General features: G+C 63.7%; 1 protein-coding gene across 9 annotated transcripts in view; it reads right to left on the bottom strand.

The window, feature by feature from the left end:
• Positions 1-4,419: 4,419 nt before the first annotated feature.
• PLXNB2 (plexin B2) overlaps positions 4,420-25,232 on the bottom strand; it is a 28,671-nt gene continuing 7,858 nt past the window's right edge. For 2 of the 9 annotated variants that reach the window (XM_045465739.1, XM_045465740.1), the window contains exons 2-36: positions 21,809-21,861; positions 16,977-18,063; positions 16,502-16,684; positions 16,283-16,411; positions 15,563-15,663; positions 15,338-15,464; positions 14,995-15,148; positions 14,309-14,423; positions 13,935-14,226; positions 13,348-13,440; positions 13,001-13,082; positions 12,762-12,922; positions 12,474-12,622; positions 12,222-12,330; positions 11,887-12,023; positions 11,525-11,695; positions 10,918-11,047; positions 10,580-10,807; positions 10,300-10,476; positions 10,045-10,184; positions 9,843-9,943; positions 9,452-9,681; positions 9,146-9,327; positions 8,751-8,817; positions 8,472-8,618; positions 7,879-8,035; positions 7,630-7,730; positions 7,457-7,541; positions 7,154-7,308; positions 6,813-6,973; positions 6,585-6,732; positions 6,007-6,071; positions 5,790-5,865; positions 5,352-5,426; positions 4,420-5,267 (exon numbers count right to left, since the gene is read on the bottom strand). In XM_045465739.1, coding sequence (XP_045321695.1) covers positions 5,163-5,267; positions 5,352-5,426; positions 5,790-5,865; positions 6,007-6,071; positions 6,585-6,732; positions 6,813-6,973; positions 7,154-7,308; positions 7,457-7,541; positions 7,630-7,730; positions 7,879-8,035; positions 8,472-8,618; positions 8,751-8,817; positions 9,146-9,327; positions 9,452-9,681; positions 9,843-9,943; positions 10,045-10,184; positions 10,300-10,476; positions 10,580-10,807; positions 10,918-11,047; positions 11,525-11,695; positions 11,887-12,023; positions 12,222-12,330; positions 12,474-12,622; positions 12,762-12,922; positions 13,001-13,082; positions 13,348-13,440; positions 13,935-14,226; positions 14,309-14,423; positions 14,995-15,148; positions 15,338-15,464; positions 15,563-15,663; positions 16,283-16,411; positions 16,502-16,684; positions 16,977-18,050 — 5,607 coding nt within the window. In that variant the 5' untranslated portion in view covers positions 18,051-18,063; positions 21,809-21,861 and the 3' untranslated portion in view covers positions 4,420-5,162. Of the gene's footprint in view, positions 5,268-5,351; positions 5,427-5,789; positions 5,866-6,006; positions 6,072-6,584; positions 6,733-6,812; positions 6,974-7,153; positions 7,309-7,456; positions 7,542-7,629; positions 7,731-7,878; positions 8,036-8,471; positions 8,619-8,750; positions 8,818-9,145; positions 9,328-9,451; positions 9,682-9,842; positions 9,944-10,044; positions 10,185-10,299; positions 10,477-10,579; positions 10,808-10,917; positions 11,048-11,524; positions 11,696-11,886; positions 12,024-12,221; positions 12,331-12,473; positions 12,623-12,761; positions 12,923-13,000; positions 13,083-13,347; positions 13,441-13,934; positions 14,227-14,308; positions 14,424-14,994; positions 15,149-15,337; positions 15,465-15,562; positions 15,664-16,282; positions 16,412-16,501; positions 16,685-16,976; positions 18,064-20,470; positions 20,578-21,253; positions 21,343-21,808; positions 21,862-25,232 lie in introns of those variants that run through there. The other 7 variants (XM_045465738.1, XM_045465744.1, XM_045465737.1 and 4 more) reach the window with 7 other exon arrangements.

The raw sequence follows: 25,232 nt of genomic DNA on the forward strand, positions 1-25,232 counted from the left end.
GTTTTTCCATCGATGTAGAAAATGCTACCTAATCACAACTGGACACTTGACTGGGTCCCCCTCTGGGGTGTGCAGATGGCGGCGCCCTGCATCCCGGGCCAGCCTGGCTTCCCTCTCCCTTGGAGGCCGTTCTCGGCTTGGCCGTGTGGTTCCTCCGCTGGGAACCTTCCGCGGCCCGAAGCCGGCCGCTGGGCGCCGTCCGGCCGCCCCTGGGGAGAAGGGTGGCTGCTGGGCGGGCCTGGGGAACCAGCCCTGTCAGGACCAGGGACAGCGGCAGCGCCAGGGGACCTCGGAGGCGCTGCACCCATCAAATGCTATCCCCAAGTGTGTCCTTTCTGGTTCCTGGTACCTTGCCTCCTTCTAAACGCACCCTCGGCTGTCACCTCTTCCAGGAAGCCCACCCTGATTTTCCTATGTACAGAGGAGCTCCTCTGGCGCGTAACCGCTGTTACGCCTCCGCGCTCAGCGCGTTCCCTGGTTTCCTCTCCTGGCCTGGAAGGATTATTTCAAGCAGGCTGCTGTAACTGACGAGGGGGGGGGGGGGGCGGAGGGAGATGTTCCTCATTCCAGCAAGACGGCCTCCCGCGACTGTCTGTTGCTCTGCACCCGCGTAGTTACTTTCCATTTTGAAGTGATACGTGTTCGCAGACAGCATTGTCCCCAGGACAGACGCCTCCTGGCCCTCTATGTTGGGAGGGCAGTGGGTACTGTCTGGGCTGCAGCCTCCTGGAAAAGTGGGAAATCAGGCTCTGCGTGGCCCGAACCCCCACCTCTCAAAGACAAACTAAAACCTGAGTTTTTACGTGAAATCTCCTGATTTTTAAATATTGGCAACCAAATTAAAATAAGACATCTCAAGGCAGTGCCAGGCAAACGGACATAACTGCCCAGTGAATCGAAACCCTGGCGGGGGGTGGTGGCTGGGTGGGGGGCGCTGGGTGGCTCAGGGGGTTAAGCCTGGGACTTTGGCTCCGGTCATGATCTCAGGGTTTGTGAGTTCGAGCCCCCCCCCCCCCCCCCCGCCCCTGCAGTCCGGCTTGCTGCTGCCTGCGCAGAGTCCGCTTGGGATCTTCTGTCCTCTCTCTCTGCCCCTCGCCCCCCAAAAATAAACATTAAAACCAAATAAAACAAAACAACTCTGGCGGGAGCCAAGAAACCACAAAGAGGGACGCCTGGGTGGCTCAGTCGGTTAAGCGTCCGACTTCAGCTCAGGTCACGATCTCGCGGTCTGTGAGTTCGAGCCCGGCGTCAGGCTCTGGGCTGACGGCTCAGAGCCTGGAGCCTGCTTCCGATTCTGTGTCTCCCTCTCTCTCTGCCCCTCCCCCGTTCATGCTCTGTCTCTCTCTGTCTCAAAAATAAATAAACGTTAAAAAAAAAAAAAAAAAGAAACCACAGAGAAAGCGATCCGAGTCTCGCTCCGGCCAGCCTTGCGTGACTTTGGCCCAGTCCCGAGCCATCCCTGGTCTCAGTTTCCCCTCTGGGAACCAGTGCTGGTCGGGCGGTGGTGGGGGGAGGACACCGGTGTCGCCCCGCTTCGCCCCTCCTCCAGAGTCCCCGCCTTCCCGGGGGGCGGAGGCGCGCGGAGCCCCGGGCTGCGGGGAGAGGAGGCGGCCTTTGTTCGCGCTAGGCGGGCGCGCCCCCCCGACCCGCAACCAAAGCAGGTTCCCCGGGCGACAGGCTCCGCCCTTCTTCCGCGGCCCCTAGGAAGAAGGTGGAGTCGTGCCGCCCCTAGGGGAGCCTGCGCCCGGCCTCCCCCTACCTGCCCCAAATCCGGGCTGAGTGGTCGGAACTGACCAGAGCGGAGTGGACTACCCGGCCGGCTCAGTGAGTCAGGCAGAATGGAGACCCTCCCTCAGAATTCACCCCCGTCGGCCCACCTGGCCCCAGGCTGGCGGGTCCTGGCCAAGCCGCCTCCTGGGGAGGGTCCGGGAGAGAAACCAGGGAGTTTCCGGTGGTGGTTAGGGTGGGGAGAGGGCACAAAGCCGGACAGGTCAGGAAGTCCCCTGGAGAGAGACACCAGTGGAGCTGAGCCAAGCTTTCAGACCGTCCTGCCTCCCCGGGACTGAGCTCGGCTTGAGGGACAAGAAAGGGGGAAGGTGGTCAGGGAGGAGGGTTGAGGCAGGCTGGGTGGGGCCACAGCAGGGATTTCATTTTTGCTCTCAGGGTGATGGGAAGCTGCGCTGGACATTTTCACAGCGTAATCCTGGCCACCAGGTCTGGAGGGTGAGAGAGGCCTGAGCCTAGAGAAGTCGGTGGTCATGGCGTGGAGAGCAGCGGGCAGCGGCAGGGGCAGCAGGTTGAGGATGGGGCGCAGATGGGGAGGCTACACCCAAGGGCCTCCTACCCAGACGGAAGCCCTGAGTCTCAGGACCCCCGTCCCTGGTCTCCCTCCACTCTACACTCCAGTATCAAGATCCCACTCTCTCGGGGCACCTGGGTGGCGCAGTCGGTTGAGCGTCCGACTTCAGCCAGGTCACAATCTCGTGGTCCGGGAGTTCGAGCCCCGTGTCAGGTTCTGGGCTGATGGCTCAGAGCCTGGAGCCTGTTTCCGATTCTGTGTCTCCCTCTCTCTCTGCCCCTCCCCCGTTCATGCTCTGTCTCTCTCTGTCCCAAAAATAAATAAACGTTGAAAAAAAAAAATTAAAAAAAAAAAAGATCCCACTCTCTCCATGTCCACTCTCCCCTCCACTGGCCACTTGCTGGCCTCCTGGCTGCACATCTCCCTGTGGTCAGAATGAACTTCCTAAAAAGCTGATGTGGCTCTATCCTGGAGGCCTGGTGATTTAGGAGAGAGTCCTCGCCACCGTTAAGCAAGCAGGGTGTGGCCTTAGGCTGTTCCCTGCAACTTGGAAGGAAAGGTCACTGAAGTTGTGCGTGCACCCCCCCCCCCCCCGCCCCCAGCCACTACAGCAGGAGGAAGATGGTGAAGTGGAAACAGGAAGGTGGGTCATCCCTCAGTTTGACACCATCCTGACAACTCAAGGCTGGCCTGCCCCCTGCCACCTTGCACCCCAACATCTATGCCTTCAACAGCCGCATGAAAGGACAGCCCCTGGACCTCTTCATACCCCATCTGTTGGACCTCCAGCCCTTCCTGTCTCTAACCTTCACAGAATGGGAAGGGGGTCCTCACACTGCAGACTGTAGTCTGTAGGGGGCAGTAGTGGCTTCTTAGGGGCAGTAGTGGCTTGTGGAGGGCCAGTCTGGAAGCCAGGCCTCCTTGCCCCAGGCACCCCCAGCCTAGCACTTCCAGACTCTGTTCCACCTGCTTGTGAACAGCTAGATCTCAGGGAAGAGGAAACCTCGTGTGGGTCGTAACAGTGTCATTTAGGGGTCCCTGGGGTAGGGGGTGTCAACGTTTGCCTAGTACGCTTCCCTGTAGGAGAGACCCACCCTCATTCACGATGCCCCAAGTGGAGGAGACGCAGTCTGGGGCTGCCCATCAACAACGTCCCCGCTGTCTGGGGACACAGCCACATAGGCCGGGAAGCAGTTCAGACGAGATGGAACCCTGAGACACGTGAGCACCTGGGGCCAGCCAGATCTGAGGCGGGACCAGCAGCATGCCCTCATTTTGGAGCCACCGAATCCCCTTTCGGCTGCGCGGTATTCCTGGAGCACCAGGGCTCCCTCAGGGCAGCCCGTCCATGCCATTTACTGCTGTGTTCCCAGGGCCCAGGGGACCCTGTGTTACGCACACGCTTGTGTGCTGATGCTCCGGGGCGGTGCATCTCATTGCTGCCGCCCTGCGTGCAACATGGGGGCCGGGAGCAACATGCTTCCTCCACCCCCAGAATCCCGGACCACCCCCTCCGTGAGGCATTGGCAGGGGGCACTACTCAGCCTTACTTTTGTCCTAAGTCATCCTGGGGCTGTTCTCGGGGCCAAGGAGCCGACCCTGGGGGACACAGGGCCCTCGCTCCCAGAGTCACCCAGTGTCTGGTGGGGTCTGCACACAGCAGTGACTTACTACCTGTATGCTGGCTGGACCCCCTCCTTAGAAAAGAGGATCATAGGTCCCTGACCTATCAGGGGCCCAGACAGTAGCCCCTGCCAGGCCCACGAGTGCCCCCCCCCCCAGGCCCAAGCAGGCTCAGCCCAAGGAAGGCAGGCAGGGGCATCCTGGCCACCAGATGGCGCCTGATCCACACTCCCCGGCCTGGAACCAATCCTTCTAGGATCACTTACTGGCGGTGGCGCCCAGCCCCTTTCTGTGCCCCGGGCCGCATCTCTCAGCCCTGGGGCAGCGGGGAGAGCAGGGCCTGGACTCAGCTCAACTCTCCCCTGCCCCCACCCCCCACCAGAAAGCACATGCTGGCCTGAGGGGAGACCCTCGGGCCAGTGTCCACAGGAGGAATGGGAGTGGAGAAGCAGGGACTGCGAATCTGCTGCAGCCACAGGAGGAACCCAGCCACGCAGCAGAGTGAAAAAGACAGGTGTATTTGATTTACAATGAACAAGATTTACAAAAGGGGGTAGGGGTGAGGGTGGTCCCGGCAGAGCTGCTGCCAGACCCCTCCGACCTGGGCAGGGCCTCCAGCACGGCCCAGTCTTCTGGGTCCCCTCTGGCCACCTGGGCCTCGACGTCTGACGTCCAGCTTGACCTTTGAGGTGGGGCCCAGGGCACGGAGTCCACCCGGAGTGCCAGCGCCCCGCAGGGCAGGCCACGTGAGGTCAGGAAGGCTTCGTACCGTTGTTCTCCTCCAGTCCCGTCGGGGCAGACAGACACAGTCTGGGCGCGAGGCCCTGCGGGCCACAGGCAAGCAGACCCCACCCGAAGAGGCCAAACCCAGGAGTCTGAGGTGGCTGCTGGTGTTCAGACAGGGGGAGCTGAGGCCCCACTGCCCCCAGCAACCTGGCGCGGCGCCAGGGGCGTAAGGCACATTTGCGAATCGCGCGGGAGATGTGACACAGACATCTGATGCTGGTTCTGCGGGAGCTGGCGCCGGAGGGCGCACGGCACTATTGCTCAGGAGATAGATGCTACAGACGCGGAGGTGGGGGCTCCCCCGCTGCACCCACACGCGGATGCCCGGGGCTCTTCCCCTGCTGGTGAAGGGTAAGGGCCTCACCACTCGGCCTCGTTTCTCAGGGGCTGCCCGACGCCTGACACGGAGCATCACGCACCTGTGCCCAGAGTCAGTGGTGGCAGAGGCCAGAGGTCAGAGATCTGTGACTTTGTTCTCCAGCGCAGCCGCGATCTGCTGGAGGCGGAAAGCCAGCTGCATCTTCTGGGCGGCAGGGTCCTCCTCCAGGGCGTTGATGATCTGCAGGTGGGCCGCGTCAGACCACACGCCAGGGAAGGGGGCTGCCTGGGTGCCGGCCCCCACCCCTGGGAGGACACCCCTCACCTCGTCATAGTACTTCTGCGTGTACTGGTAGAGCTGGTGCAGGGCCACGAGGGTGTTCAGCGAGTCTGTGTGTGCCTGGGGGGTTGGGGGGGGTGGTGTCGGAGAGGGGCTGTGTGACCCCGCAGGTAGGAGGCTGTCCCCGGGGGAGGAAAGGGCTGACGTGTAGCACCCCAAGCACACACACATGTAGGAGGGTTGCAGGTACGTGGGATGGCCACGGACAGACATACGCTCTCACCCAGAGACACACAGCAGTCAGGCCAGGTCGGCACGGCTCGCAAACCCCTTTCCTCGGGGCGCACCCGGCCCCACCCTGCTTCTCCCTCCTGCAAGTGCCGGCTCCAGCGCCACTCAGCAGGGGGCTTTGGGGGAGGGGTGGGGTGCTCGGCCTGGATACGGTCAGTTGGCGCACACACGCCCTGCATCATCTTCTCTTACCCGAGAAATCTCCGCCAAGTGTGTGTTCATGTCCTGGTCGCTGACCTGCACCATCTGCCTGATGCCCTTGTAATAACTGCAGGAGGGCGGGCGTCTGGTCAGGGAAGGGGTGGGGCAGCGGGTCCCAGTCACAGGCCGGAACCACCCCCAGGGGCCCCACTGGGTGGGGTCAGGGTGGGTGCCCAGGGTCTAGCTGGGGGGGGACGGGAGCACTCACTCCTCCACCATTTTCTTGTAGGTGGAGATCTCCTTGGCGTAGAGGAGCTTGTTGCTGGGAGAGTCCTGTGGGGGGTCGGAGCCAAGAGATGCCTGAGTCGTGACAGAGCCGAGCTCGCCCCCACCCAGGACACCCACGGAACAGAGAACCGGAGGTGTGGTGTGTGGGGGACAAAGGCCCAACAGGGGAGGAGCGTCCAGTGCTTTGGGTACCCACGTGAGGGGAAGGCAGGGAGGGCCCAGGCTCTGCCCCAGCAGCCCCCCCCGCCCCTCCAGGGCAGCACGGGGGCGCAGACTGGTCCACGTTGACCTCCAGAGCCCACAGGCCGTGACCCAGGCCCTCTACCTCCCACAGCCCCAGTTACCGTGCACTTGCCTTCCTCATGAGTTCGGGCCCCAAATGCACAAACCAACACCCCAAACTTCCCGGCACATCCCAAACGGACCTCCTCACCCGCATCACACCATGGCTTCCCCGGGCCACCCCCCACCCCCCACTACTCGACCCGGACCCTGCAGAACTCCAGGGCCACGACCTAAATCTCCCCACCCCCAAAACTGCCCTCAGGGTCCACTCACGCGGCTCAGCTTGTGCTCTGTGCGTGTGCAGGCGTCCATGAAGGTCTGAGCGATGACTGACAGGGAAGCGTCCACCACCTCATGAACATGCACGTCAAAGATGAAATGGGGGTTCTTGAGAATGTTCACCCAGAACCGCAGTGGTAAACTGAGGCAGAGCAACAGGGAGTGAGGGGCTGCCGAGACCCTGGAGCAGGGCAGGCAGCGGCAGGATGGAGAAGCCCCCACCTGTTGGTCTTCCAGATGTGGATGGTGTCCTCATCCTTAATGTCATGTTTCTCGGCCTGCTCGTCCAGAAAGTCGAAGAAATACTTAACAGCGGGCGGCACCGCATGCCCAGGTGCCAGAACGCTCTGGAAGAAGTTGTCCACAAACTGCTGCAGCGTGCCCTGCGGGGTTGGGGCAGTGTTGGGGGGGGCACTCAGCAGGGAGTGGGCGCTGGACCGTGTGACCGCCCCCCCACGTTGCTCCGCCCACAGGCCCCGCCCCCGCTGTGACCGTCCACGTGTTGCCCCGCCCACACACACGCCCCGCCCCGCCCCCCCCTCCCCTCCTCCCACAGCGCCCACCTTGACAGAGAGCAGGCGCGTCAAGTATATCTCTGTGATGGCCTTGGTGCGTTCCTTCTCCTTCACGCTGCCCCGCTTGGACTTGCCCTCGTCCACCTCCTCCGCTGGCCGCACCAGGTGCCACACACGGTTCTCCTCCTCCAGGAGGGCATGGCCTGTGGGGAGGTGGCACTGAAGGCCAAGACTGGAGCTCAGTAGCCCCCCGCCCCTCCAGGGCAGCACGGGGTGGGGGGGTGGGGGGGCAGACCGGTCCACGTTGACCTCCAGAGCCCACGAGAGCACAGGCAAAAGGAAGGGACTCACGCTCTCCGGGTAGATCCGGCTGGCTGTCCTCAGGCTGTTGGGAGACTCCCACCGTGGACAGGATGAGAGTGGCTCCATCCCGGACCTGGGGCATGCAGTCATGAGAGCGGGCCCCCGGCTCCCCACCGAGGCTGGGGATGCGGCCCTCCCCCTGCCCAGCCGCCAGCACTCACGTTGTAGTGCATCAGGGTGTTGACACGCTTCCACCGGCCCTCCCGCTGAGAGGTCAGGTCCAGGTCTGACAGGATCTGGGCTGTGGACCCAGGACGCCACTCTGGGAGGACACAGCCCAGCTCCTGGAACCCAGCCACACCCCACCCGGCTCCCTCTTGCTGTCCCTCCACCCCACCTGCCCACCCAGGGTCCCCAGGGCAGGACCCCGCCCCAGGGCACAGAGCTGGGTACACGAGGACCTTGCTCACCGAGGACCACGCTGTCAGCCTTAGGCCAGCGAGAGCAAGGCTGCGTACGGTACACCTGATCGATGATCTTCTCCTTGACCTGGGAGATGGTGTCACAGTTGAGGACCTTTACCGGGACAGCATCGGCGCCTTCGTCCTGAACGATCACGCTCACCGTCTGCCGGGGGACGTGGGGTGAAGAGCCAGTGTGGGGGGCCTCTCTCTTGCCCACCGGTGTGGGAGCAGCCTCGGGCACCCCCGTGGTCACACCCTCAGGTGCCCCTAGAGCGGCCTGACCTGGCCTTTCCTCACAAGCCCTGGCTCAGCAGAACAGAGAGCATCACTAGCCACGAGCCACCTCTCGTGTGCACAAAGGCTCACCACCAGGCACACCTGGACGCCCCACACAGGGCTGCAGGGGACCCAGGTGCCCGGGAGGCAGCTGACTCGGGATACTCGGAGCCTCTCTGCAGGGACACCTTTGGGGCCCAACACCCACGGAGGGTGCACAACCCCCCCCCCCCCCCGAACTCAGGTGGGCCCGTGCGAGTCTGTGAATGGCATCCAGCGTCTGCTCCTGAGGCGGCCCAGGCCCCCCCAGCCGCAGTGCTCACCAGGGGCGCATACTCCACATCATCCCCCAGCAGCCCCGTATCGTTGAGGGTGTATTTGGCCTTCTTCTGCACAGCGTCCACTGGCCCCTTCTCCACCTGATGCTTGATGGCCTTGAAAAGCTTATACAGGGGCTCGCCGGCACTGTCCTGGAGAGCAAAGGGCAGCTCAGCCACGGGTGAGACTGGAGATGCCCCCCGGGCAGGTGGATGTTTGGGGGGAGGTCGGGGAGAGCACCCCCTCACTCCTGCCCCGACCCTGGCCAGGCCGCTTAAACCCACCTTGAGGTACTGGTATAGGCAGATAGACATCCAATTGGACAGCATCCTTTCCACCACCGTCTCGGACCTGAAGGTACAAAGAGATGTTTCCTGAGGGTTCCCTTACTGCCCCAGGGCCCAGCCGGCTCCTCCAGGCACCCACACACCCCTATCCAGGCCCTGGGTCCCTGACAGAAAGCCAGGGGCGCCACCCCTGCCGTCCCTCCGCTCTCCCTACCTGCACTGGCTACATCTGCTGGCAAACTGGATACTGGACTCAGCCGGTGCCACCCCACAACCCTCCACCTCCACCTCCCACCTGGCGCCCCCCCCCCCCCCCCACACCCGCGCAGCATCGGCTTGGGGTTCTTGGCCACCAGGTACTGGCCCACCTCCCGCCTCTCCCCCCCACACACCTGCGCAGCATCAGCTTGGGGTTCTTGGCCACCACGTACTGCTCCATGAGCTCCAGGAACAGTGTGCGCATGATGTCCGTGTAGTACTCCAGCTTCCCGTGCAGCGCCACCGTCAGCAGGGACGCGAAATAGACCTTGGCGCGGGCTGAGAACTCCCGCTGGCTCTCCAGGGTGTGGATGAACTGCGAGGGCCGCCGGCCAGAGACCGCCTGAGCACTTTGGCCCCGGCACCCGCCAGCAGCCGAGGCTCCGGCCGTCCCCCTCTCCTCCCCACCGACCCTGCCCTGCAGCCCTGGCCCCACTCACAGTGACCAGGAAGGACTTGCTGTTTAGCAGGTTGGAGAACTGGTAGAGGGCCTGCTCCACCACTGGGCGCCGTGACTCCGGGATGTCCAGCCTGCCCGTGATCATCACGTCCTTGTCGCCGTCCTTGGAGGGCAGGAAGAAGACGCGGTCGGTGTAGGTCTTGTAGTCCAGCACGGGGATGCCCGCCTCATGCACGTCGTTGGTCTGGTCCTCCATCTCGATCATCAGGTCTGGGGGCGGGGGGCACGGTGAGGCGTCCCGGCCACCTCTGCCTCTCCGGATGCAGCCTCTTCCGAGGCCATCCTCCCCGGCCTTCCAGCCCCCAAGAGGTCTCGGCAGCGGGCTCCCAGGGCAGCCCGAGGATCCCGCCGCCCCTAGCAGGCAGCCCTACCTGTGAACTCCTTCTTACAACGGTCCCGCACGCTCTCCTCCAGGCCCTCCAGCTGGGACTTGATCTTCTCGTACTCGCGCTCTGCCTGTTGGCTCTTCCTCCTGGGGGCACAGGGAGGTTCCTGGGACCTGGTGGCCCTGAGCCTGTGTGTTGTGTCGGGTGTGTGGCCAGAGGGGCAGAGGCAGGAGTGGGCGGGGCTCACCAGTAGCAGTAGACGGACACGACGATGACGGCCACCATGGGCACGATGACCAGCGGCAGGATGAGGTTGAGTGGCACATCACTCACCCTCGTGTCATACTCCACACGGCCCAACACCCACTCTCGGGAGCCAAACTTCACCTGTATTGTGGACAGGTGTGGCTTCGCAAGGACCCGCGGCTGCCCAACCTGCCCTCCTGCCCTCCCTCCGTCCCCACCCCTCGCCCAGCCCGGCACCCGGCCAACCCGCACGCACGATGAACTCAGGCAGGTTGTGTGTCGTGTCTCGCTTCTGCCGCCGCTTGGGCGGGGGCTGCACCTCGGGGGGCTCGCAGTACAGGTCCGTCTCGGTCAGCGTCTTCATGACGCAGCGCTCAGCGCCCACGAAGGCCTCGGCCTCGTGAAGCGTCATCGCCTTGTTCAGATTAGTGCCCTGGGGGTTGGTGGGGGGCGGAGGTCACAGTCACGGGAGGGCGTCAGGGCCGTGGAGTTGGGGCCGCCTCCCCCGCCGACCCCGGGCTGTGGCCAGTCCTCACCCGGGCATGGATGAGCTTGTTGACCTGCTTCTTGACGCCCCCCGTGAAGTTCTCAAAGGTGGGGTCGGCCACGTACTCAAAGGCACCGGCCTCGGTCCTGAGCAAGGCGCGGTGCCCGTCCATCTGGATGAGCGCCGTGAGATTGTAGGCCTCGGGCTCCTCGGGGACCGCCGGCGACAGGAAGACCACTTTGGAGTCGTTGTGGAACATGTACTCCGTGCCCACAACCTGCAGGCCGAGGCCGGGCCGTCAGGCCACGTGGCGCAGGCCCCATCCCTACCCTGCACTTCCCGGGGGCCCTCGTCGGAGCCGAGTCCCCAGCCAGTACCGGGACTGACCGTCGTGGGCTGCAGAGGTCCGGCCTCCCGCCTCCGCCGCCAGGACTGCAAGGGCTCAGCGATGACCACCATGGCGAATCTCTGAATCAGGCTGAAGCCTTGCCCCGTGACGTTGATGCTACGGCCACCGCTGGGGACGGGAGGTGGGCAGTGCCTGAGTGGGCACAGCTCGGCGAGCCAGCTCTGGAGGGGGTGCCCTGCAAAGCTGTGCCCCCAGCAGCTCCCCCTCCCCTCTGGGGGGAGGGCAGGGCCCAGAGTCCCTGGACCCAGTGTGCAGTCGGTTACGGGTACAGGTCTGTGTGAACGAGTGTTTGCTGCGAGGTTGAGCTCAGAGCACATGACCATGGGCACTGCCGCTGCCTGTCAGGAGCGGGGCGGGGTGGGGGGCCGTGGGGACTGCCCCTCTGGGTTTCCAGGAGGAAGCTGATCTGGGGGCACCCAGACCAGCCCTAAGACATCCTCCGAAGCCTAAGTGGCGGAGAAAGCCTGGGAAGTAGCTGAAAGGGGTGGGGTGGGGTGTGGTGTGTGTGTTGGGGGGGGGTCCCGTGGCTGGCGGTGGAAGCGGGGGGCACCATGACCCCTCAGGGAGGAGGGAGGGAGGCCACACCTGACGAAGCTTCGCAGCGGTTCAAAGGCCCGTAGCACTGGATTCTCGCGGTAGGTGAAGACAACACCAGGGCTGGGCACACGGGAGCCCCCGTAGTAAATCTCTAGGGGCAGCTCCCCCAGAGCTGCCTGCGGGCCAGTGACGCACTGCAGCTGGGCCCCAAACTGTGTCCTGGGGGTGGAAATTGCTAATCAGTGAACTCGGCTCCAGGACCAACCCCAGCCCCAGGCCAGTGGGGCAGCGGGTCAGGCTGGCTCCATGGCCCTCTCCAGGGCAGACGCCAGGTCACAGCCAGAGAGCCCCAACCCCACCCCCAGGACCAGGGCAGACCACAGATTCACCAGCCTGCAGGTGACACCCACACTTTACAAGGGACGTCATTGAGGGTCACCCGCACGTCTTCCTCAGAGCCTGTGTCCAGGTGGGTGCCATTGATGGTCAGCGTGGTGCCGCCTGCCTGTGGCCCCTGCTTTGGTTCCACACTGAGGGGCTGGGGCTGCTACAAGAGTGACAGGTGCATTCGGGTCAGCGTTGGGGCGGTGGAGACCTGACTGTGCGTCAACTGTTGTCAGAGCTCTGCCCCACCCCGTGTCAGCACGCAGCCCCCGACGGTCCAGAGGTCAGCAGCAACAGCCACATCCCACGCACGTCTGTCCCAGACTGCAAGACCCACGCAGGTCCCGGGGCCAGGCGTTACCTGGTAGGTGAACAGGACGTGGGGCGGCGAATGACCAAGCTTCCCATTGACATCCACGACGACACCGGCCGTGATGGGCGTCTTTGCAGCGTCGATAGTGCACACGATCCTGGGAGAGTAACAGACGAGGTGGGACACTCTCGAGCCCCTCCCCACACGTCCGTGGCCGTGCAAGTCCCGTCCTCCTCCTCATCCACCTGGTCGCCTGGCCCCCCAGGCCAGGGCAGCACAGGCTTCAGGTCGTCCACTCACCGGGTGGACACAGAGTAGCGCTCTGGCTGAAAGACGCAGTTCTGCTCGGCCACGGTGATCCTCTTGACGTCATCCGCTCTGACCCCCAAATTGGACCCAAGGATAGTGATGCGAATGCCCCCGCCCAGCGGGCCCGTTTCAGGATGGATCTGGAATCGGCAGAGCCCGGCTTGACCCGGCAGCGGGGCCAGGCTGGCGTGCGCGGGGGCCGGGGCCAGGCTGGAGCTCCCCCCTCCCCCCCCCTCCCCCCTCCCCCCCCCCCCCCCCCCCGCAGGCACAAGGGCTCACCCTGGTGATGACGGGCGGCGGGCACTCGGAGGTGGCGTTGCTGCACAGAGCCTCGTACACGCACCTGCTCTGCCCGCCACACCACACACACTTGTACACGGGGTCGGCGGCCAGGCACAGGCTGCAGTCGCTCCGGCCAAAGGAACAGTTGTAGAGAGTGACTGTGGGGACAGCAGCCGGTGGTCAGGGGGCTGCCCTGCCCCCCCTAGCCCCTCTAGCCCCAGCTGCCCGCTCCCTACCCTGGAGTTTGCTATCCACGTTCTTGCCGTAGGACTTGACGTACAGGTGCAAGGGCAGCGTCTCATTGGCGTCGTGGGACAGCTGGGGGAACACGCAGGGACAGGCTGCACTCCCTGAGCCCACCCAAACCCAAGGGTGACCACGAGGGCCCGTGTGGTCCCCTCACGGCCGAGAGGCAGCGGGAAGCTGGAGCCTCAGAGATACAAAGGGTCACTCTGATTGCACGGCGTCGGCAGGGACAGAGACACTCTAAGGCCACACACGAATGGCTGGCCACCCCGTGCACCCCCCACCCCCAGGGCCCTTCCTCGGAATCCAGCAGCCGGGCCCGCCTGGGGAGCCGCACCTTTGGTGTCCGAAAGAAGAAGGTTCCTGGTTCCTGTGTGCTCACCGGCTCCTCAAACTTGAGCAGGTCACTACCCACGTACAGAGAGGAACCCTGCAAGGCAGTCTGGTCAGGAACCCCAGACGGGCCCCCCCGCCCTGCCCGCCCCTCCCTGAGCCCAGTGTTCACAGTGCTGGTGCCCTCTCTGTGCCCCACAACCAGCAGTCGGGCGCTCCCTGCCTCACTGAGCCCCTCGGCTGCTCCCAACCCCGGCCCTGCTCCCTTCTCACCAAGTGACACCCCAGCTGCCCAGCCACTCGGCACCTGAAACTCAAACCTCGCTGTCTCCTGCTCCTGCCTATGTTTCCAAGGCCCACAGGAATGTACCCCCATCCTACTGGACCTCTCCGCCTTCTTCTGTCCCCAAATATATGTAGAGCGCCTCCCTCACTGGCCGGGTCCTGAGCCAGGGGAAGCTCGAATGCAGACCAGGCACTTTGACTTTGGTTTTGCAGGAAAAGGGCTCTGAAGAAGCCCCGCAGACACTCTACCAGCCCCCACGGCCCCCGAAGGGCCCCCAGGCCAGCACCCCACCAGCCCCCCTCCACCTTCACTGTGTCCAGGTTCTTGCCCTGGAAGGTCACATCCGTCTCGTGGTTCATGGGGATGACCAGCGGGCTGGGGTTCAGGAACTGGGGGCAGCTGTCCTCCTGGAGAGAACAGGGCTGGTCAGGTGCTGCCTGGCTGTGGCTGGGCCACCCAGCTCCCGCGAGGTGCTCACAGCGCCTCACCATGTGGGCGGGGACGATGCCAGCCTCGGGGTTGGGGGAGGCCTCCCGACACTCGTGGTAGCGCAGATCCCACTGGCAGGTCCAGCGGTTGCTTGAGCAGGAGATACACCTGGGGGGAGAGGGTGGTGAGGGACGCGGGGCCCCCAGCAGAGGCGGGGCAGGCACACGGGGCCAGTGAGACAGACACTCACGGCAGGTTTTCGGCCAGGCTCATGGCCTCCCGGCAGTCATAGAAGGGATACAGGTGAGAGGTGAGGAAGATGCTGCCGCGTCTGAAGAGCAGTTGGATGTTTACGGCCACGTGGTCTGTGGATGGCACCCGAGGACGGCATCAGGCAGGGGCCTCAGAGCTCTGGGCCCGGCTGGCACGGTGGGGGCGCGGCGGCCCAGCCAGAAGCAGAGGTCGAGGGAGGAGATCCCAGCCTGTGAGCTGGGGGGGGGCCTTGCAGGGGCTGCCCCACTGACGTCGTTTGGGCTCAGCCAGGCCTGCCAGCGTTATCGGATCTCGGCTCCTGGGCCAGCTCCCGGGGCTGGGTCCAAGTTGCTCCCCAGGGGCCTGTGCTGCTGAACCCTCTCTCTGTCCCAACAGGCACCGAGGGCCATGGTTCCTGGCCGACGTCTGGGTCCCTGACATGTCCCTGTGTGGCCCCCGCCTTCACTAGCAAGCCATCCTCCGCTGGCCCACACTCAGAGCCCTGCAGCGGGGAGTGGGGGCCGACAGTGCGTGGTCCCCGCGCACACGGCTCAGGAAGCCCAGAGTCAGAACTGCAAGCCTCCCTCTCCATCCTGCACCCCTGGGACTGCAGGCCCCCGTGACCCCACGGCACGCAGAAGGGAGAGTGAAGTGCCCACTCTAGTCACCGGACGGGGGCCTCACCTTGGCCAGGCGGCGTGCCAGGAATGCTACTCGGGGAGTTGCATATGATGGCGTCGCCTTCCACACGGGCCGGGTGTGGTGGTGAGTCACCAAAGAGACACAGCAGTTCGTCGTCCTCCCTCAGGGCCGGGAGGGGGCTGACAGACAGCTGCACCTGGGGAAAGGACATGGGCTCACGCCAGGACCCCTCCGCCCGGCCAGCCTTGGGGCACCACGGCCCTGTCCTCGGGCGGGAGTACGATAATACCAGGCTGGCTCTTCATGTTGTCCCCAAGAGCCCCAGGCCAGTGGAAGCCCCACCTCTGCCCCAACACCGACCCCCTATCCCGCCCCGACCACGCACCTCGCCCTGGGCCCGGCGGCTCATGTTCTGTGGCTGAGCCCCAGTGATGGCTACGCAGGACTCGTCACGGCTCCACAGCCAGTGGCCGTGCTCCTCAGCCCGTGGGCACTCGGCCCTCCTGGTGCATCTACAGGGACGGGCGGGGGGGGCTCAGTCCTGGCACCAGCCGGCCACACCCCATGCCCCCGGCGCAGGGCTGAGACTCCTGGTCTCCCGGGCACTCACCGGCCCTCGACGACACACCAGCCGCAGTAGGGGTCCTGGGAGCTGTGGCACTGCGTGCAGGTCGTGTAGCTCAGACACTCCTGCACGGGAAGCCGGAACACCTGGGCCAGCAGGGCAGTGAGGGGGACTACTGCAGTCACAGCACCTGTCTCTTGGGCCCTGGGCTTTCCTGGGACCACAGGCTTGATCCCACCCTTATCTCTGAGCCTAAAAGCCTGATACTAACTCAAGGCTCACCGACAAGCGTCCAGGAACAGCTGCCCTCCAGACTCTGAATGACCCTGTCCAGTGGCTACAGCTGGCCCAGGTGATGCGGAGTCCAGGAAACCAGGGGGATCCAAACTATGGAGCCTCCCTATGCCAGTTCGGGCCCTTTAACTCCGCACCCCGAGAGAGGCGCCTGGCCAACCTCGGTGCTCCCGAAGGGCTCTTCCTATACTGCGGGCCCGGCCCGTGTCCCCCGCCGCCCAAGCTCACAGGGCTGCACGGGGTCCCTTGCCACCCTGCCCCCCCTTGGAGGAGGCCCACTCAGAGCACCGACTTGTCCCTTCCATCAGAATGGGGCCAGGGCAGGGCCGCAGACAGGGAAGGCACCGGAGAGACACGGGATCAGGATGCTGCCAGGAGCCCTTCCCGCCCCCCTCCGCACCTCCCTCCACACCGCCTGTCCCAAGGGCCCGGACCAGCAAGGCCCCTTCCCTAGGGGCTCCACAGGCCCACCTTGTCCTGGGTCAGAGCGTAAAGACTGGCCAGGTCTGCAGACAGCACCAGGTCCCGCTGGATCCTCTTATTGATCTCCACGAGGATGGAACCGTACTCCGCGGAGCTGCCGTCCGGGGCAAGGTACACCTGTGGGCACGAGGGCAGGTGCATGAAGATGGGGGGCCGTGTGCAGACGGCCCCCGCCAGAAGCCGCCCTACCCCAGCCCCAGGCCCCACCTTGAGGACCCGGCCATCCGAGGTGCCCAGGAAGGCAACAGTGTGGCCATTCTCCGCGGTCACCATCACGGCTGTCAGGTTCAGGCCTCCACGCTGCAGCACGGCTGTGGCTGTGAGTCCGTCTCTGCTGCCCAGCGGGTAAGGCAGGTGCTCAGAGCCACACGGGAAGCTCTCACTGGCGCCCTGTGGACCACAGCGTCAGCGCTGGGCACAGACCCCCTCGCGCTGGAGGCCTCTCCCTGCGAGGGCTCCCAGCACACGTGCCCTCCCCCCCCGCCCCCCCCCGGGAACAAGTGCCATGCCAGCAGGGACGTGTCACTGCCGCACGCCCCTGACACCCAGCACGGGCCTGGCAGGGGCCGGAGCGAGTGATCAGACACGTGGAAGAAAAAGGCGGCACCCGACCAGAGCAACGCCTCGCACGCGCGCCCTCACGAGCTGGCGGGACACGGACACACCGACAAGCCCCACATACCAGCCCGTGGCCTCCACACTGGATCTCGCCGTGGAAGGGCTTGTAGAAGGTGTCACGGCCCGCCTCCCGGGTGCCCGTGTAGCAGGCGTTGCGGCTGGCCTCCATCTTGGCGTGCACCTCGTCCAGGGGGAACAGGCAGAGGCCCGCACGGGGTCCCCCGCCGCTCCGGCCGTCCCTGCTGAAGACCGCGTACAGCACTCTGCCGGCGCTCGGCACACCCACGGAGGCCGCCAAGCAGGTGCCGAAGGCCGGGGCCTGGGGGTCGGCGGGGTCAAGGCACCGCAGGTCTGTCTCCAGGTAGGAGTAGTAGAAGGGGTCTTGCTTGCACATTCGCGCCAGCAGCGTGCGGTTGCGGGGCGGGTGCTTGTCCTGCTGGTTGAAGACGAAGAAGACGTAGAGGCCGTCCTCGAAGGCGGCCACGAACTGCTGCGTGTTGGTGGACAGGTAGCCGGCCTTGTAGGTGGCGTGGTCTGTGTAGGCCTCGAAGGCCTCCCTGCCCTCGGTCCGGTCCAGCAGGCGGGTGCTCACGATGATGCCGTTGTCATGGGGCCCGTTGCCCTTGCCCACGAACAGAACCCTCTCGCCACCGGGGCTCGTGGCACTCACCAGCCCCACCGTGGCCACGCTCTCGTCGTTGCTGGCCACGAAGGACTTCTCGCCGCTACCGTCCTCGTAGAAGAGACGCACAGAGATGTTGCTCAGAGCACGCAGGGCGCAGATGCCCTTGAAGAGGCTGCCGCACTCGATGAGGCGCTTCCCGGGAGGGTCGAGCAGCAGCAGCTGGTTGACGTTGTCGGTCAGCACGGCCTCGTGGCACTGGCTCGCCTCGATGGGGGGTGTACACTTCTTGTTGTCCAGCGCCGGGCCCGTGGCCGCCTGCTGCTCCAGCTGGAGTCTGGCACTCAGCTGGTAGAGCGCGTTCACCGCCCCCACGTACACCACGCCCGAGGCCTCGTCCACAACCAGGTGGTTCAGCTCCGTCTCGCCTCGGAAGAAGTCCAGCTTTCGGGGCCGCAGGCCCGCACTCGTGCCCACGAGGCCCAGGAGGGCCAGGGCCCAGAGCTGCAGAGACATCGCCCCCGGCACCCTGTGGGAAGAGACAAGGGTCAGGGGAGCCCCGGCCCGGAGGGTCCACCTGCGCACGGGAAGCCCCCGCTGCACGGGCCCCTCCAGATCCCGCCCGAACAAGCGGAACACAGGCCAGAGGGTCAGGGCTGCGCAGCATACCCCGAGAGCGCCCGGTCGCTTCTCTGCCTTCCCTGTGTCTGGGCAGGCACGCCCGCCCGCCTCCTCTCAAAGGAGACGGTCTCCCGGACCGTCTCCAGAGTTTCCCCTATAACGCAAACTAACGAGCAGGGTCCAGCCACCAGCACTGTGTGCCACGGGCAGGGTGAGGCAGCCCCTGCACGACTGTGCCCCGACCTCCACCTCCAGGTTCTCAAAGCAACCCCTCCAGGAAGTCTCTGGGGCCCTCCCCCACCCGAGGACCCCAGAGCTCCAGGCCACGAGCCCTGCCAAGTACTGCACACGGGCACCTGACAGCAAATAAGGAGAAAAGGAGCTGGAACCAGCTGCGATCAATGAGGGCACACACTTTTTTTTTAAGTTTATTGTTTTTTCAGTCATCTCTACACCCGGCGTGAGGCTCAAACGCACACAGACCGAGTCGCACACTCTTCCGAATGAGCCAGCCTGGCACACGCTTATCCGCATTTGCCCACCCCGGCCTCCCCACCCACCTCCCCTCCAGAACCAGCAGAGGCGCCAGCCACACTCCCCCCACCCTGCCCATGCCCTCCCGGGGACAGACACACTCAGAGACCCTGGGACGAGTTTCCAGACGCCACCAGCTCTCCGAGGCGGGGACACTCGGAAGCGGCAGTGGGGTGCGTGCTGCCCTCACGGCCAGGGCAGGCCGAGTCGGTACGCAGGTGTCTCTGAGCACGTTCCTGCACATACACAGGCCTATGCCCCCGTCCACGTGTAGAAGCGTCCCCAGATTAGGGGACCTAGAACGCACATGGTTCTCCCTCCCACCTCAGGGACACAGGGATCTGGGGGAAACTCAAGCCCCTCTGCCTCTAGGCCTCTTCCATGTTGGGAGAGTCCCATATGCCCCACCCTGGAGACCCTGGAGCCCTTGCCCTCGAATCCACTGGAAGCTTCCCTGAGGGCCCCTGTGCCCGGCATGACATCTAGAGCAGTCCTGCCCATGCCACATGCGTTGAGTGGAGCCAGACCCGGATGGCGGAAGGCGATGAGGGGCCCAGGCCCCCCGTCTCCCAGACGCCCGTACCGCCTACCCCTGCACAGGCAAAGGTGGCTGCTCTTACACACGACACACCCGGATATGCTGGTACTCCTCTGAGAAACAATGACTTTTCCAACACCCTGACTTGCCCTGTGTCCTGTCCATCTCTTCCAAGAAGGCAGAAAGGGTTCTGCTCTGCTCCTTGGCCAGGGGAGACGTGGCTCTGGAGCGCTGACTTTGCGCAAAGCTGTGCTTACTGGAATAAGTTGGCTTTTTCGCATGGAACCCGTGATTCTTCCATCAAGCTAACTTCCTTCTCTGCTTGGGCCGCTAGGAAACCCCTGACCAGGCTGTGGCTGCTCTCCATCCCCCCTGCAACCCTCTGTTCTGAGTAACCGCAGCCTTCCTCAAACGTCTTGAGGAAGTAAAACCAAGAAGCAACCGACTGACAAAACCGTCTCTCCCTCAGAATCACTGCAAGGCTTGGGAAGACACCACCTCTCTGGGGCAGCCACTGCCTCTGAGAACCCTCACCTAGTACTGGCAAGGGAAGTTCTCGCCTGGCCCCTGGCGACCCCGGATGCCCTCCTCACCAGCCACCGGAAGAGAAAACACCCACAGGTGAGCTGGAGGGGGTCCACAGGGGGAGACTCAGGGACTTAGGAACCGGCCCCTTGTTGCTGGGGGCAGAAGGCTGGGTAGTACCAGGGAGAGGTGAAGGTGGTCCAGGGCAGGGCTGTAGAAGAGCCAGGGTGACCCCTGATAACGGTAGCTAGACTGGGGAGACTTTAGTCAGTTAGGATGTCACAAGCCCCTGAGGTCATCCCACTGAATGGCAGGGGGTCCCCCCCAGCACAGACTCCTCTCTGGTCTCAGCTGCCCATCTGTGGGGAGAGGAGATCAGGGTTTGGGAGATGCCCCAGACTCTGAGACCACACAGGCCCAGGCGCACCAAGAGGCCCTGAACGCTTGGGCACCAGCTGACACGGTCACTGCCGCTGGTCCCTCCCTCCCTCCCTCCCCGGGGAAGGAAAGGGCCTGGGCTGGAGGACCCGCCCCCTCGCCCCTCCCCCGCCCCCACGCTTAGGGCCCAGTCTGGGCTCAAAGTCCACTCAGTGGCGCCGGCTAGGGCGCGGGCCAGGGTGAGGGCCAGGGCCAGGGTGAGGGCGAGGGCGAGGGCGGACTTCCTAGCCCCTCAGTCTCGTTGCCAGGCTGGCCCTCCCCCACCTGGCTCCCCGCTCACCCGGAGTCCCGGAGTCCCGGAGCCACCGCCGCTGCGGCCCCAGCCCCCTGGCCCCGCTTGGCTCCCACCCGCCGCCTGGCCTGCCGGAGCCCGGAATGAATGGAATGTTCCCGGGGCCCAGGGAGGGACTGCGGGCAGGCGGGCGGGCGGGCGGGGGTGGGGCGTGGGGGCGGGCCCGGAGCCCAGGCCACCCTGGCAGCAGTCCGGATGGATCGCCCCACGTGGACCCAAGGAGCCCAGGGCCCCTCTACTGGCCTGGACCAGGGCTTGAACACTTAGCTGACCAAGTGGGGGAGCTCTGGGGCACCCCTGTTGTAAAAAAGCTTGACTCAAACCCCAGCCCCTCCCTCAGCCCTGCTAACTCACAGCCTTGGGGGGACCCGAGAGGCAGAGGGGTCGCAGTGCACAAAAAGAATGCCTCGGTCTCTCTCCGGTTCACATCCATTTGACTAGTCCATTAGGGCAGGAGCCCAGCCCTGCCCTCTGCCCCAGGGCCCTGCCAGGTCTGGGACACCGTACCTGCTCAGTAGCACTGTGAGTCACCAAGGAGAGCTGGGCCAGACCCAGGCTTCCCTGCCCCAGGACCCCTCTGGGTGGTGGGCAAAGTGAGGCTTAAATCCCAGGGCTGCAAACTTACCCCCCACCCATACCAAGCCCAGGTCACCTGGGGTGGTAGGAGGGACTTGGGTCACACTCCAGAGGCTGCAGCTCCCCTCCACTTCCCGGCCAAACAAAGCCTCAGGTGACCTGCCAGGCCAGGTCCCGGAGCAAAGGGTGACCCACCTGACCAGGGAGCTCAGGCCACTGCTGAGGAGGCGCCAGGCACAGCCAGCAAAGCTTCCTGTGGCTAGTGTTCCTGGAATGGGCGCTTCCTATTTTGCAGAGAGCCCCAGGACCCCTGGCTCACCGGGGCTGCCGGGGATTTCCTCAAGGGCATCAGACTTCCTCCTTCCTGGCTAGGGTCCAGAGGTGCACTTCCAAAAAGTTGCACAAACTCCGGCCTGTTGTTGGCCCAGAAAATGTCTGGACGGGCACTCCTCCCCCAAGCCCAAATTCCCAGCCTTAGTGTTCAGAACCCAGCCCCCTGCCAGTCTCACTGAAGAGCCCACCCTCCCAAGGAAAGCTTGATCTCAGAGAACTGGGGCTGGGGGGGGGGGGGTATGTGTGCTGGCAGTGGCCCCCACGAGCAGGACACTTGGGTCTGCACAGATGTGTGCACACTGGGCTCAGCCAGACCGGGGCCTCAAGGTCACCGCCCCCCCCCACCCGGCCCCGTGGTCAGTAGAAAGCGCGTCTAACCCCATTGCCTTCCCCAGGTGGGGCCCAGCCCCCACTCACCGAGGCTCCCGTAGTCCAGCTCAGTGTCTGCTCTGGGCCAGCATCAAGATTCTCTAGGAAGCAAAGGAGCAACAGTGGTCTCACCACAAGCCTGGCCCGACTGCACCAGTTTCCTCTGCTCCGTGTCTGGGGGGCGGGGAGCGGCTCAAGGGGTCCCATCTGGCCCTTGCTATCCTGGCGCAGGAGACCCCCAACCTTCTCTGCTTCCTCCACCCTGCTCCCAGCACACCCGGCCCTCAGATGCCAGCCTCCAGGCCCCCAGTGCATAGACACCCATTTGGTCGTCCCAGAATAACAAGCCTGACACATCCCTCTTTCTGTTCAAAAGAAGCCGGGGAAAACAGGGGCAGGGAACAGTTTTCTTTCATTGTAAGTCTGTCGGTATCATCTGCCTTTTTTTTTTTTTTTTTGCCTTTTTAAAACTAGGTACGTATATTACCTTGATTAAAATATAAATTACTTTCTGAAAAATGAGCATACCCACTTACTACGAATTAGTAGAATACAAATTCTACTTACTAGCTGTGTGACTTTGGTCAATTACTTCCCTTTGCCTCATTTCCTCACCTGTAAAATGGAGTGGCAGTGAACTCCCCCGGGAGTTTGTAAGGGCCAAATGATTCATTCATGAAAACCCTGGGCAGACCAGTTACACTGTAGCACTCAGCAGTGCTAATGCCTCCTACCACCTTGGATAAATAGCCACGTGTGTCCACGGGGGAGACATGTTCAAGGATACTTCTCAGCATGGTTGATTACCAAGAAAATGTGGCAACCACCCAGCATTCAACCCGAGGACCCCCAAAAACAACCATGCCGACGCCCATGGGTGGTCCGTGCTGAATCCCGTGGAGCCCAGACAGGACAGTGATGGCTGTGGCACAGGACTCCAGGTGCCTTCATGGGTGTGCATACGGGTGTGGGGTTAACTGCTGAGTTCTAGAAGCCTCCATTCAAACTGAAAATAGGGGCACCTGGGTGGCTCTGCCGGTCAAGCATCCAACTCTTGGTTTCAACTCAGATCATGATCTCCTGGTTCGTGGGACTGAGCCCCATATCGGGCTCCTCACTGACAGCACAGAGCCTGCTTGGGATTCTCTCCCTCTCTCTCTCAAAATAAATAAATAAACTTAAAAAAGAAACCTGAAAACAGTAGTAAGGCCTGGGGGCAGGAAGGAGGGAATTGGGATAGCAAAGTAACTTCCTTTGCCAATTTTTGAAAAATTTTTACAAGAATATATTTGCATACCGTCTAAATAAAAAGAGGTATGTACCTAATAATAATGATTGCCGCCCCCCAGCTCACCCCCTGCAGCTCCGCTCTACCTTAGGATATGGCTTTCTGGGTCAACCATCTCTCCTGGCCAATCCCCGCCGCGCCCCCACCCCCATCCAAGGTTCGGCCACTCCTGCTTGGCCCTTTGGCTCCCAAACTGGCTGCCCCCCCCCCCCCCCAGCACTGTGTCTTCAGCACCTGCTCCATAAGGACCAGGCCCCCCCACCCCCGTCACCATCTACCTGCATCCTGGAGGGCAAGACCCAGGGCGGGACCTATGGCAGGCCCAAGGGGAACTGGCAGGGGCAAGGAGGGCAAGGGCTGCAGGCGCTTGGGCACAGGGTCCCCCAGCCCCTGGCTGAGGGGCTCGGGGCTCTGGGCACAGGGATGAGGGATGTCCTTTTGCCACAGGCCCTAAAGGCAGCCTTTGTGTAAGGAGCAAAGGCCACTCCACAGACCAATGTAGGGGCCAAACCACAGGGCGTCAGCACCATGCAGTCTCATGAGAAAGCTGGGGCGAGCCTGGACCGGAGGCCGTGGTCGGCACAGGTGCAAACCACACTGGGGCCCACAGCACACAGACTGCAGTTCATGCCGACCTGCCACCTTGAAGGGACAGCATGCCAGCCTCCAGCTGCCCCATGCCTGTTCCCTCCCCCAGCACGGCGTGCCCTGGAGTCCCCGGCCCCCAGGCAGGGTGTGTGTGCATGTGTGTGCGTCTGTCTGTCTGTCTGCCTGTCTGTGTGCTGCAGGCAAAGCCAAGGGAGGCTGGTCTCTTCCAAGGGACACCTGCTTCCTGGGCCCACACAGGCACACAACCCCCTCCAGAGACCTGTCCCGAGCGACCCACTGATGACGCTGGGTCCTCCTCTCACACCGGCCCACAGGCAACCCAGTGACTTCTCCCCCCAACATCCGGCTCCTCCAGCCAAAACTCTTGCACAATGAAACCTGGGCCCCTGGCCTTCCTCAGACACCCGGGCCTGGGGCCCATCCTAACTCGAGGTCAGCCCTCTCGACTACCCAATCCTGCTCCAGTCTCTTCCATCCTTCTTCCGTTCCACTCTTCCTGTCCATCCTTCCCCCAAAGCCTCCTGCTCTCAGGAGGGAGCACCCACGGGCCACTGAGGCTGTGGCCAGCCCTCCACCACAGTCGCACGCGCCAAACACTGCTGCACAGAGGGGCCTCAAGGGCAGAACTCTGGAGCCGGACTTTTGGGTTCAAACCCCAGCTCTGTCGATTTCCGCTTAGGTTGTGTGGGTTGTTCACAAAGCCACACGGTGCCTCAGTGTCCCCACGTGGAATGGGAGTGATAACAGCATCGATCTCCGTGAGCGGCCATGAAGTGTAACCATGTCCACGTGTGCAAATCCTCACGTGTGTGTGTACAGTGAAGGGGGTTGATGTCACCCTGTCCCTGCTCTGCTGTCCCACACCCCACCCAGAAAACTCCTACCCCTCCCTCAGAGTCTTGAGACACCCACCCTGACCCTGCAGGTCACTCACTCATCCCTAAGGTCTATGGGTCTCCATTGATGGGCCTTCCCTGAGCAAATCTGAGCACAGGAGCTGGCCAGGTAGGCACCTGTGGGCCTGAGCCCAGGGAACCGGGCAGGCGGAGGCATCCCAGAGTGGGGGGCTGAAAACACAGATGCCCTGCAGGGGCAGGAGACAGGCGCTGCCCAGGGAGCCCCCACCTGTCCTCCACACCTCAGCCTGAGCGGGAAGCAGTGGTCCCCTCCCAGATGGGTCCCTGTACTGTCTGTCTTCGGGCTCCAGCTTCCTCTAACCCAGGGCCACCAGGCCCCCAGCAGGGACAGAAATGCATCCCCACCGAGGAAGGGCAGAGGCCTGGCTCCAGACTAGGCCCCGGAGCTGGGGCCTCTCTGGCCCTTCCCCTCCCCGCCCCCCCCCCCCCCCCCCCCCGAGGGAGGGAAGCCTCTGCCTGGGGTATGCGCCAGAGGTGGGGGTTCTTTCCAGGTCGCTATTCTCTAGTAAATACAGACTGAGTGGTCTCTCAATGCTAAAATCAAACCAGTAACAAGCATCCGGGCGGGTGAGGTGGGGTCCAGCGTGGGGGTTGTCTTCGGCCAGGCCAGCCAGCCTGTAGTTCAGGAAGAGAACCCGGATGGGGCTGGGAAGGGACA

This window comes from Leopardus geoffroyi, chromosome B4, assembly GCF_018350155.1.
Source record: "Leopardus geoffroyi isolate Oge1 chromosome B4, O.geoffroyi_Oge1_pat1.0, whole genome shotgun sequence".
NCBI classification, from domain to species: domain Eukaryota; kingdom Metazoa; phylum Chordata; class Mammalia; order Carnivora; family Felidae; genus Leopardus; species Leopardus geoffroyi.